The 13,254-nt window shown below is 39.1% G+C and overlaps 1 protein-coding gene across 1 annotated transcript in view; it reads right to left on the bottom strand.

The window, feature by feature from the left end:
• Positions 1–3,740: 3,740 nt before the first annotated feature.
• Positions 3,741–13,254, bottom strand: part of LOC140242342 (aminopeptidase N-like) — a 59,395-nt gene continuing 49,881 nt past the window's right edge. Inside the window, exons 9-18 of the mRNA XM_072322078.1 lie at positions 12,284–12,471; positions 11,622–11,713; positions 10,662–10,795; positions 9,548–9,751; positions 8,041–8,114; positions 7,458–7,559; positions 6,885–7,049; positions 5,701–5,841; positions 4,944–5,025; positions 3,741–3,905 (exon numbers count right to left, since the gene is read on the bottom strand). Of these exons, the coding sequence (XP_072178179.1) occupies positions 3,741–3,905; positions 4,944–5,025; positions 5,701–5,841; positions 6,885–7,049; positions 7,458–7,559; positions 8,041–8,114; positions 9,548–9,751; positions 10,662–10,795; positions 11,622–11,713; positions 12,284–12,471 (1,347 nt within the window). The remainder of the gene's footprint in view (positions 3,906–4,943; positions 5,026–5,700; positions 5,842–6,884; positions 7,050–7,457; positions 7,560–8,040; positions 8,115–9,547; positions 9,752–10,661; positions 10,796–11,621; positions 11,714–12,283; positions 12,472–13,254) is intronic.

Genomic DNA, 13,254 nt, shown 5'->3' with positions numbered 1-13,254 from the left:
CAGTTAGGGAGGGTGGGACCCTCAAAAGTCCAGTCTTTTGCAATATTTATTGTAGACTTTTCCAAATGATTCATGAATGTGCATATGGATATATGTTTTTCTTTGTTGTTTTTTTTCCAAATTCACCTGTTTGTGTGGATAGCTTATACATGTGACACACATTTGTGTGAGAAATATTTTTTTTTGTTGATAGTGCCACCTTCACCTTACTTTATTAATGATTCATGAGTTTTCCACTTATTTAAATAAAATGTGTGGAAGTGTGTGCCTTCCATAATTACTTGTCAAATATCATTGTTTCTTGCCTTTTTCTTTTATGGGCTGAAAAGCGTTTTCAGTAAGTCATTCTTTTCATATGTCTTGTACATTGTTTCATTAGATACAGTTGTACCATTAAGCAAGACTAACAGGTACAAACTGGTTTCAGTTTCTACTACTAGTACTCTGCTTTGTTGCTCTTTTGCTCTTCTCTAAGACAAAGAAATTAATTTAATAACCAACAGTCTTTGATGCAAACTGTGTTTACAATCACCAAAAGCTGTAATCTTGACTTTAGACTATTTAGGCATAGGCTGTGTATTCCTTTCTTCAAAATAATACCAAAAAAATGCATGTATTCATGATCTACACACTGGAATTTCAAAGTACTGTAAGTGAGATTAAGAATTCACAGTGTTCTCTGTGCACTCGCTACTAATGTCAGTAATACACATCAAATACTATCGTTCTGAGGTTTTTTTTCCAAACTGACTTGTCAGTATAAAAGAGGTGCTAAGTTTTATCTGGCTATGTACCTATTAGGTCTAGAGTGTGTCCATGATGTCTTCCTTTTTTGGGGGGAGTAGAGTGAAACATTCATAGCTCAAAATTAGTAATTACTAAATTAGTAATTTTGACCTAAGCGCAAACACAGTCATTAAATAAATGGAATAAAAATTACGTCATTAAAATAGATCATTCTGATAGCAACTGAAGAACGGACGGAGAACCTGAAAGGAAACGTTGCCTACTGCGCCATTAGTTGTTGTTTTTTCTTTTTCTTCTTTTTCTTCTTCTCTTTTAGGTTTGTACAAGATACTATCCAATGTACTTGAGTGCCACCATACTTACTGATACCAGTGTAATTTATATGTATCCACACATGCATTATTACACGGACTACTTTCTTTTTACACCTAATTTGTGCCAAAACTTTCCAAACGTGTGCGTGCAGAGTATACATGCACTTGATTGTAAGACTGATACTCAAGTGTAAACATAGAGTGCACATTACGTGCTGCACTTGATATACCCATAAGCCCATTGATATGCTGTGTAAGTACATTATTTTGCATAATGTTGTCATGCGTATGCATTTCATATACAGTGAAACATATTATACATCAAGCAAACGTAAGCAAATACCTCTCTCAGTGTCCATAACCATGTGTTTCGGGGGGTTTTGTTTTTTTCTTCAATAATCACATTTCGATGCTTAATAATATCATTTTGCAAGATTCAATACTCTTTTACAATACATGTACTATCAAAGGTATCCAGTACATACAAATTGACAAAATAGGACTATTCAAACGATTACTTGTACACTGTATATACGACACATCAATATGAAAATACAAACTGTTACAAATGTTAATATAATTATCATCTATCCATAGTACGCCATCCTTCAATGCTTTTAAGTCTCCCATGTAAATATATATACGTGCCATGGGGAAAATGTGTGATAAAGCCCAAGTAAAGATTTGGGACAAACACAACAACAACAAGAAACAATATACAAACAAAACAAAGACAATGAAAAAAAAACCCACCAATTCAAAGACACTGTCCTATTTGTTGACTGCTCACAATTTCATCACCCGGACTGTATCTCAAAACAGGCAAAATCTAAACAAAATCGCAAAACTTGCTATAAATATATATTATATAACTCATCGTCCAAACTGTCAGATCTCAATTATGTACTTGCGACTCGGTGTTACGACAGTGAACTTCTCTTGAAAGGTAATCTCATAAGTTGCTCAATCCTCAACGATAAGTTGTATGATTTTTTTTTTTCATTAATAATTCTCATATATTTCCAGTATCCCCGTAACGCATTGTGTTACAACTTTATTACTGATCTCTATGTAGGTGCACACACAGCCATACAATCTCGATTGGATCCGACGGTTTCCGATAAGTGTATATACGCTTCGATGTACGTGATGGTTCTATTGAACCAGGGTACATCTGAAAACCACGAATAGAACCTGTCAGCGATTATGATATGCATCAGAGAGTACACTTATCGGTAACAGTCGGATCCAGTCGGATCCAGTCGAGATTGCTCGGTTGTGTGTGTACTTACATGGTTGGACATATTGAACCAGGGTACATTTGAAAACCACGAATAGAGCCTGTCAGCGATTGTTATTATGCGTCGAAGAGTACACTCATCGGTAACAGTCGGATCCATTCGGATCCAGTCGAGATTGCTCGGCTGTGTGTGTACTACACATAGAAATCAGTGATAAAGCTGTACACATTGCCTAACGGAGATTTCCGAATTACACCGACTATTCAAGCCGGGCCAGCTTTCCCAGTCTATAGTATCCCCTCGCCACCGGGTCTCATTATGTGTTGTCATGTAGCATGCTCATTATATGAAGTGCTGGTTTTTGTAGATGCAAGGCAAACTTTATGGCTACAGACAGACTTTGTCAAACCTGCTTTGAATGCTTCAGAGATAAACCGACACGCCCACTTGACCTTTGACACAATGCCATTTCATTTCATTCTCCATTTTTATGGTGTAGACGTTGTTTGTAAATTTATCTTTATTGATATATCTGATGTCCGTTACCACTTTCTGCGCGATATCATGCCTCATTCGAGAATGCAAACACGCGTGTTTTTCTTTTTCGAAGTTTATTCACTGCCAATTACTCTATTAGTCAATACTTTTGCCAGCATTGGTTTATGTTTTGGTGCCGTTTTTGAAAACTTTTCCATCATTTCCTCATCTATTTATTCATTAATTCTTTTTTTTTTTCGGGGGGGGGGGGGGGGATGAGTGAATTTGGATTGGGCCGTCGGTCAGGTACCTCGAAAAGCAAAGAGAACCTGCGCTACAATCACCCACAGTAGAATTTCCATTTAATACCCCAATGTGCGTTTTCTGCTGCCAAATATGCGAGTACTGCTATCAAGAGATGAAGTTATCTTTTTTCCTTTAATCATGCTTGGGCTAGAGCATGTATGCTCTTCTGAAAGTGAAGGTAATGCTGTAAAGTTCATAAACATATGGCAATGAAGTTTTTCTTTTTAGAAGAAACGGAGGCTCACAAAACAAGATTAGTAAAACAGTATGACAAGAAGAAAAATAGATAAACGTAACAACCAAAAATTACCCGCGATCACAAGATAACGAATCATGCTAATTTGCATGATTTGTGAATGAGATGTTCTGTTTAAGGGCAAAGTTGGTGGTGTTCTTAAAAAAGCAAAAAGAAAAAAAAACTTTGGATATTGACCTTGTCAAACCAATGCGGCTGATTATGTCATGTTTGCCTTTGGCGCTGGTTACTTTGGTTACACCAATCAAAATTTCTTCCTTTTCGCCCAGCTCTTGAAGTTGACGACGCACACTCCGTTCCTAGTGAGATCTTCATGTTCAAACGTTGTGTGCAAGACTCTTTTTTTTTTCCTAATCAATAAATTAGCATACGAGCAAGATAATTGTAGAGTAGTCTCCCTCAAGACGTTCCGGCTTTCCACTCCTCCAACCACTCCTTGATCTGGCCATAATTCTTTGCCATCCACCGGATGTTAGCCTTTGTGGTGTCGACTGCCTGCTGGAAGCTGCTTGCCCCTGCCAAGTTTTTCAGGTCTTCTCTCTTGCTGGATATAAACACCTCAAGCTGAAAAGAGAAACCACGGAAATAGCACTTTTCTAATCAAATTGACACTGTTTTTCTGCAAAGTGCTGTGACTAAACAAGACACGAAACGTTCATATCCGTTCCTTTATCTTTCTTACGCTTATTGTTACTCTCTTGTTTGTCTGTTTGTTTGCTTCCTAAATTCCTTCCTTTCTTGTTTGCTTGCTTTTCGGGATGAGGAATTGACTACAATGGTACCATGTTTTTGTTCTCTGTCATCCATTCCCTATAGTCCATATCCATTCACTTTTTCAAAAATAAATTCTTTTGTTCAAGAAACGAACAGAAATGTGCTGGGATTTGACTTCAATACCCTTGACTCTGTTTTTGTCAATAGACCGTTTCAGTATTTCTTTACAATCTTCGCATGTTTTGTTCGCAAAAGTTTCCCTTAAGGGCCAATCTCACTGGAGGAGATGTCTCTGTGAAGTCATGAAAAAAAAAATCAGTCATCTCAACTTTGCCGCAACGCTAAAGGAGACGTCGTGAAGAAGTTTCTGAGACTAGCTGGAAACTGGAATGATGCTCCGAAAAAAAAAAATGAATGAGTTCGATTCTCTCGCGACTGGGAATTTTTTCCCCATCAAAGCCCACTTGTAGGTTCTTCACAAGATAGACCCAGATAGCGATATACAAGTAAAACCATTTATGCTTTTAGACTCTGTTGTGCTGTCTACGAACCATTGAGGCATCCGGGGCACAAAGTGGTCAGTTTTTGATGGTGTACATCATTAGTGTTTCGTTCCTTGATTTCTCATTGGTTGTCTCACCCAAGAATTCGTTAACGATGAAGCCAGTGTTTCAACGACAGATTTTTTTTCCTTTTTTTTTAACAGAAGAGCCAAAAGAACAACCTAAGCAACCTTGACAGTTTTCCCAATTAAAGAGTGCGTGGTATCAGAGATTATACATCGGGTTCACTTCAGTCCTCTCCTCTATCTGCTGCTGGAGTGTCATTGTCACATAGGATACGAACAAGGCCATAACTTTGCGTAGAAGCCTATCTCAAGAAGCCTACCTCTTCAAGTTGGTTCGGAGTGTTGAACCATTCAGTCACTGCCGTGATGATGTCGTTCATCTGAAACAATCCCGAACCGTACCTAGAAACAGAGCGCAACAGGTATTACAAGAGTTAAACTGGTCTAATCTTTTCTGAAGTCCTTGAGCAAGATCGAGTGGTCTTAAAAAAATGGAAAAAAAAAAGTTTTGATATGCAGATATGCATTTCGATCTGCTTCTATATAGAGTATCAGTTTATTCTTGTCACGAGGCCTATAGTTATAATAATGAAGTAGAAGTAGGCTACATAGTTACACTATCTTAAACACGTATTAGATGTTTATCTTCAATACTATATAGTTGATACGAACAAGGTTTCACACAACATCGTATTACGACAATAGTACTTGTGTCCCAGACGTCAAAAAGAAGAGATCACTTCGCCCATGGACATGAAAACGTTAGGATAGATTTGGCTTAGTCTCTTGAACTGTAATAGATCAGTTCAAATTCTGCTAGTGTAGAAATCCCCAGATGTTTTAACCACAATAATCCTAGAGTTTACAATGATGTGATCCCTCAGCTGATTTTACCCGCAAGGGCTACCTAGCAGCGCTGGGTTCACGATGGTGGCAGGGCCTTCTGGAAGAGCAGTGATGATAACACTGAAGAGGCTACCTTTAAGACCTTTAAGTGAACTATAGATATAAGAAATGCCTTTTTTCTCTTTTCCTCCCACCAATCAGCTCTTTGGTGAACAAAGTGCCCCCACCCACCTGTCCCTCAAGAATTCCCATTGGTCCCTGAAAAAGTTCCACGCCAGGTACCCTCCAATCGGGTTCTTCGAAACGTACTGGAATACACTCACGGCATCGGTTACCGAGAGTTGTTCTTGATCCAGTGTGCGTGCCAGTAGCCTGTAAGGAGAGTTAATCGATGTCATACAATATTGTAAATATTATGGAAAGACCGTAAAGATAGAAATATAGAAATTGGCTGATATCTGCTGACTTCCCCTCAAACTTAAGTTGCATTTCGTACAGATATAAGGGAAAGGACAAGAGAAAAGCCTGTCGAAGTATCTTCAAATTTGTATAAAAGTTTTCCTGTTCTGACTCCTTGTTAATTAATTTTCCATCTTGAATGACCCCATGAAGTTCAACATTTAGTTTTATTTTGACTAGTATTGTCTGTATCTTTTCAAGATGCTATGAGCCAATTTTCGTGGAGTTCGCCCACAATGATCAATGCTCTTATGCAAAGATTACTACGCTTGATATGTTTCTGAACATTAAAATTACAATGGCATAAATGATGCAGGGAGAAGAAGATATAGAAGAAATCTTTAAAGCGATACAAGCAAACAGAGGTAATGGCTGCAGATTCACATAGTGCATACGCACTAAGAGAGAATAAAGCAAAGTAGGCTGCATGTAAATGGCTGTTTTAATTGGATTTATCGCCCTAAGCTTACAGGGCAAGCTCAGGAAAAGTAGGTCTGCTTGCCGTAAGCGACAACAGAAGAGAGATTCATTATCAGAGCAAATGGAATAGCACAGAGGCTTACAGCCGCTTTTAGATATCCCAAGTGATACTTATCACAGATCCAAGTAAGGTATAGTCTTCATTCATGGCTCTTACTTTGATCTTATCTCAATACAAAGAAAAAAGAAGAACGTCTTGCTTCCAACTTCGGAACTTATTTTGCTCGGTAATGTTTAACCCACTGCAACTATGAACGCCTAATGGCTAACATCTTCGCGTTAAGGCCGGCTAGTGCAGCAAACAAACAATCAAATCAAAATAAAACAAGATGGCCAAAGAAAAGTGTTTAAAAAAGAGAAGATAACTATTTCAACACCACATTTCGGCCTTATGCCTTATGCATTATGCCTTATATGGTTTGCGCCTTATATACGTCACCACCCATGCACCCATTGCTGAACTCTATAGATCCCACCTGTTAATAAGCCACGGCTCCCCGGTTGCCGACAGCGCCGATAGGAAGTTCTTCGCTTCTGCCGCCGTACTGCTCTTATACTGGCTCCATGTTGACTCCCAAGTCCCTATACCACCACTAGCCACTCGGGCACTGTAAACAAAACTTCTGAAGTCAGGAGGGATCCTGTAGCGTAAGAGAGGTGGATACCATCTTCAGAAGTCTCATTGTTTCAATTAGTACTTAATAGGCCTATGTGTAGTACAGCTGTACAAGTTCGTATAAGTTCTGCAAGAGCGACGGAGAAAACAGTTATTCTGTTATGCATGGGTTTTTTACGCGTGTTAGCAAGAAACGCTATTAGCAGCCATTTCATTTGTAACCACAATACCATTATTTTAATCTTTGTACGGTATTTCGGACTGCAGTGCTCATAGAATGTCAACCATGTCAATCTTTAATATTTCAGGAGACTGTATTACACCATTCAATTCAACATCTTAAGTTACTCACCATGAAGAGCAAGCGAAAAGAGATAAAATACCTATGACAAGAAATGCCTGGAGTAATATCATCCTGTATCTGGATACTTACGTTTGACCACTGGTGGCGTTTTCAAATAGCTCTTGCACCATTTCAATACATCCTTGATGTCCATAGGCACACATTTGTTGCAGAATCACCACACGCAGTAACCTATGATGACATGATCACGTTACTTGAGAAAGTTAAGAATGTACAAACATCTGCGTGGGGCGGGTGAAGGCAATCTGCTGAGCACATATTCACACAAAACACACGCACGCACACTCATTAAACAAAACGAATATTATACGAGCCATTGGAATGACGAAATGTGACTACTCAGAACATGCACAATTTTTCGAAATCAAAATGATACAAGTTTCCATCCTTTTTTACTCGTTCGATCGATAGTTTGTTTCTTCTTTTCTACTTCATCTTCTGCCTCCTTTCTTCCTTTTCATCCTCATCTTTTCATCTTCTTTTCATTTTATCTGTAGCTTTCTAAAAAGATGATAGAATGAAGCACAGATCACGACTTTATTAGATTGATGTATGTGGAAACTTTAGGTCGCTTTTACTCATAGTTATTTACCCTTCCCTCAACAGTAGCTGCAGCAGTAAAGGAGTTCGTCAAATTTTGATGGAGACTCACTTTTCCTGATGAGGGCCTGTGTTGTTCCATCCGACGAAATCATACACAGTCTTGGCCTGGGACAGCAAGTATTCCTGGCGACAAAAGTGTAGTTTGGTTTAATACACAGTGAGGGTTGTAGTCAAAAGTGTGACTTCATATACTCCCTCATCATTATAGTAAGCAAGAAAGATGTAGAAACATTCGGATCGTGGAAGGCCCAGAACGTTATGTCATGCTGACTGGAGCAGCCTTTCCGAGTGCTTATAGTTGACGCAAGTGATGAACCCCATTCAATCTTCTCATTCATTCATTTTCCATTCATTCATTCAAGCATATGGCACAATTTGCCTGGTTGGTACCGTTTGCTGACTGTTGCTAGTCACCTGGGACGAACCAGGAAGGGTCGGTTTCATTCGCCCGTTTTCTTGTGTAGGTGGATAGGGGGACCACTTCACCGGGTTGGCACCCTGCTCTTTGCGATGAATGAATGAATTGGGATCTTTTACGTGCGCGACTCGTGGCTGACTCAGAGACGGGACCTCCATTTAATATCCAAGGGGCAGAGTGTTTTGCCTCTTACTAGAGGGAACGGTAAGCTTACACACAACATTTCTCAGTGAGACTCGGGAATCGAACCTGGTACCCTTGGATCGGAAGGCAGACGCCTTGCGACTTACCCATATCATCGTCCTAATCTTCTCGGTGTGCACATACAGTAAGTACTCTCTCACACACAAAGATATGTCTCTTTAAAAAAAAAAAAAAAAAAATATATATATATATATATATATATATATATATATATATATTATATATATAAAGGAAGTGAATGCAATCTTCAAGGGTTTGGAGACAGTTTCTGTGAGTGCATGTTTTTCTTGGCGTACAGTTGATGTTCTTTTCATTACATAAACAATACACCGACCTATGTTCATCTGTAAAGCAGTCATTCTCATGTACGGCCTACTACCTACGTCCCTGAAATTATCTAATTTGATGACATATGGGCGCCTTGACAGCAGTGGTCATGGCACTTAGCAAGGGCATTCATTGTACAATGTTATTGCCAAGTCCATCGAGGGGGATTACAAGCTGTTGGTCCCTTGTTCAGATTTCGCTGCATAGTGTTTTCAGTGCTTTCTTATAATGTCGCGTAGAACAGATCCCGGACCTCAAGTCCAATTAAACCACCTGCTGCAGATTGCTCAAAAGTAAGAAAAATATTTCAGTCGCACTCTTCAGTGTGGATATGGTACCTATTACTAAAGCAGCTCAAACAATGTGAAAAACACTATTTTGTTGCGGTTCCATGACATTTGCTCCTGCGACAATAATGCTGCCATGATTATGCACGCTAAACCGAACATCATTCTACCCGGTTACAAGCAAAAACCCTAATCCTAATCCTCTCATCAAACTAAACCTAAAACCCTATCACAACCCTCTAATCTTAAGTCCTTGAAGAAAATAAGACCGGAGCAATTGTTGCAGGAGCAAAAATGTCGTGTCACCTTTTATTGCATACCTTAAATATGCCATAAACCGGATTGGTTCGCAGCATGGTATCCACGTAGGCGAAGGTCACGAGGGCGCCCTTCCATGGCACGTAGTCTGTCTCGAACTTGAGGTACCTCGTGAGGTCGAGCGCTAGTGAAAGGTTCACTCGACCTTCCGTGGCGAGGCTGAAGACGTCGTCGATTAGGACCGCTCGACTTGCCGGTGAAATTCTCTAAACAAGAATGCGATACGACAAACAATGAGTGCAACATTGATGACGAAAATTGTGATAATGAATACGTTTCCCGCTTTGTCGGTACAATCCTTTTCACATTCATGATTTATGCATTCGCATTTACTGTTTTCCATTACGATATTAATGATACATCTCTATCAGAAACACCCATCGTAATATGAAGAAGCGATGACATGTAGTGTTTTGATATTTTCATAAAACTGCTGGATTTTAAGACAGTGCCTTTCAAACGGTTGTCAACGCATCATCGCTGTAGTTACTGATGTGAGGAATACTTTGACATCTTCAGTAGATAACGAACAGAGGAAGATAGAGGATTTGCCAAAACTTGTCAGAAGAGTTGACGTGATCGTTTGTCCACATAACCAATTTACCTTAATGATGAACTTGAATCTGATAAGTATGCCTATTGTGTGATGAATGCCTTGTATAGGATTAATTTCAAAATCATACATGCGGACCAGTGGCCATGCTTAGTTTGTAAGTTGACTGTTTTATTTTGCCATCTGAGAAGATGGATTGATGGCTCATAATTAGCTGCATAGGTTTGGTCTTCAATGGGATCCACTTGGGTGTGAGGCGCACCACTTCATCGGGTTATGCACCTTGCTCTTAATGTAATAGCGATTAATGAATGAAGAGGGATCTTTATGAGATCACGAGTGCATGAGTTGTGCATGAGTTGCGACACTGGGGGATCTCCATCTCATATCCTATCCGAATGGCAGTGTTTTGCTTCTTAATGGAGGGGATGACTTGGGAGTCCAACGCTGGTCATATTGATTGGGAGACCAAGGAGCTATCATATGCTGACTGAGCCAAATTACCGCACTGAATATACGATCGCTTCGGTAAGAATGACTTCGAATGAAGAGACTATACCTACCCTGTGATCCTCTTCAAGCTGTTGACAAATCAGTCGCCAGTTGTCGATGTCGTAGTTTGTTCGAAAGAAACCGGTGCGATTAATGTTGATGAGAATCCACTGGTCAGATCGCACATTCGGCATCGAAATTTGACCTGCGGATGGACATTGAAGTTGTTCAGATTATGAACGAAATTTCTCCAGGTAATGATGACAAAATATCTACATATGCTAGAAAAACAGAGGAGGAACCATATACAAAATGTATGTAGAGAAAGGGAATGTTTTGGTATATCCCCCTCCCCCCTCATTTTGTTCCCTCGCTTTCTTTGACTGAGCAAGAATGTCATACTTCCATTGTCTCCTTTTTTCTCTCACACAACTCCAGAATGTATTCGAACAATTTGATATGGAGTATAAATTAATCCTAAAGATAACAAAGGGAATGTTTTGTTATAATCAAGATAGAATTGAAGAATGAAAATACGAGAAAAAAGTAGAAAAGGAGGAAAAAGGAGAGGAATGGGAAAAGTAAAGAGATAAATACGATTGATCATAATCATCAACTCAGAAACTTCTCCCGCTGATTCATATTCCGTTTGTTCTATCATTAGGGTCAAAGGATATCGTTGTGATGATTGTTATGGCGGTGATGATAAGGAAAAACAAATTATGATGATATTCTTGAGCGGAAATTATAATAATTGACTTTCGATAATTCTGCATTCGTAAGTATTTGACATGCATTATGACTGAGCAGAAGCGTATTTAAGAAAGATGACTGTAAAAGAGGATAGACTGTATGAGACATGCAGTTCATTCAATTTGTATAGTTAATGTATTTGTTTCTAAAAACATTTATTAATATCAGCGTACAAAAGTAAAAGAAAAAAGAAGAAGGACATGATAAGAGGTAAGTCAATTACACGAAGTATAAGGTCAGGTAGCAGGTGCATATTATCGCAAACACAATTCTCTCACCGGCCTTCGAGTCCAGCCAGTGGTTCTCCTCAAGGATGACGTCATGGCCCGTCGCAGCAGACGTATAAGTTATAGGTATGGGCCAGATGTATCTGTGTGACGTCAAATTGTATGATGAATTAAATACATTATTTTACTGACACACATTACGCATATACAGAAGTATACGTATGCCCCACAAGTATACAGCAATAAATGATCATATTCACAAATGTCTGTTTTATTGCAGAAACACTGCAGCAAATATCGAGTCAATTAGAAATTTCAAGTTTAGATATGACATCATTGTGTACAGCCGACAGGTGGTCAGTAAGTATATCAAGTGAATAATGTTTTATTGTTTCAGCAGATAGTATATTGTATTTACCTTGCGTTTAACTGTCGTGCAGTGTTATCAACAAGTCGCAAAAATAATTCTAGTAAGGAGGGCAGTTGCAGAACCAACATTCGAAAGAAATAAGCCTTTCGTGTGAGAGCACAAAGCGGAGAGGAAAGAAAAGTTTATGCCTGTGAGCTCAATGGCTTCACGATTCACTGCTATTAATGTCATTGTATTGCTTTTATTCTTTGATTAGTTTTCTATTCGAAGTGTCAGTTCAAACGTACAACTTTAAAACATACAACATAATGCACTGACGAAGGTGACGGCCAGTTAGTTTTACCCGTATTTTGACTCGGGCACTTCACTGACGGGGTCACGATCGAGGAGAAAATGTTCCTGATGAAAACAGACTAGGCCCGGTGTGTCTCGACAGTCACGTGACACGGTGACCACAGGGTAGCCCATCTGACCCAACCACGGGTCCATGATACGGCTGATATCTACGTAGTTGTCCTCCCCATGCGATACCTGACAGACAGTTAGAATGCACTGGTGTTTCGCTTTTAAAGTACAATATAATGATAATGCCTCACACATTATGCTACATCAGTGTCGTAGTTAAATCGCAAGCATGCATGCAGTTGACATTTTGCGTTATTATGTGGAGATAAGTCGAGGAATTCTTTGATTGTACTGGCTAGCTATGGAAAAGGTCATAAGGTGTACATTCGATTATATCACACAATTATTCTTTTAATAGTACTATGCCCAACGTATGGATTATGCCCAAATCGCCAACACGAATGTGTAATGAAAGTCTAAAATGTTGGGTGTTATAATAACAATGGTTCAAGTACTTACAGTGAAAGGGGGAAAAAGAGAAGGAATAACAATAATTATCAAAGGATCTCAAATACTAAAACGGCGTCAGTCTATGCTGGTGAAACGTAGAGGGTGTTGCAAGAAAGTTGCAATCAATTGCAACTCCACAAAATCTATTGCAATCCTGCAATTAATTGCAAATTTGCAATCAATTCTTTTGCAAGAAAGATGCAATTGATTGCAAATCAATTGCATCATGCAAGTAATTGCAAGCTCCCTTTTTGCAACTGCAACTTGCGATTGATCGCAAGTTGCAATAGATCTAGCTATTGCAAAGTTGCAATAGATCTATCTATTGCAAAGTTTGCAATAGACTTTTTTTTTTTTTGCAATTGATTGCAATTTGACTTTCTTGCAACACCCCCTTTTCTATAATCGGAGACTGCAAGAATGGAGCCAAGGCGCATTAAGGAGAGAGGGCTTAAACTA

This window comes from Diadema setosum, chromosome 19, assembly GCF_964275005.1.
Source record: "Diadema setosum chromosome 19, eeDiaSeto1, whole genome shotgun sequence".
In the NCBI taxonomy this organism is placed as follows: Eukaryota; Metazoa; Echinodermata; class Echinoidea; order Diadematoida; family Diadematidae; genus Diadema; species Diadema setosum.
The sequence above is the reverse complement of the archived record's forward strand: the minus strand, read 5'-3'. Positions and strand labels throughout refer to the sequence as shown.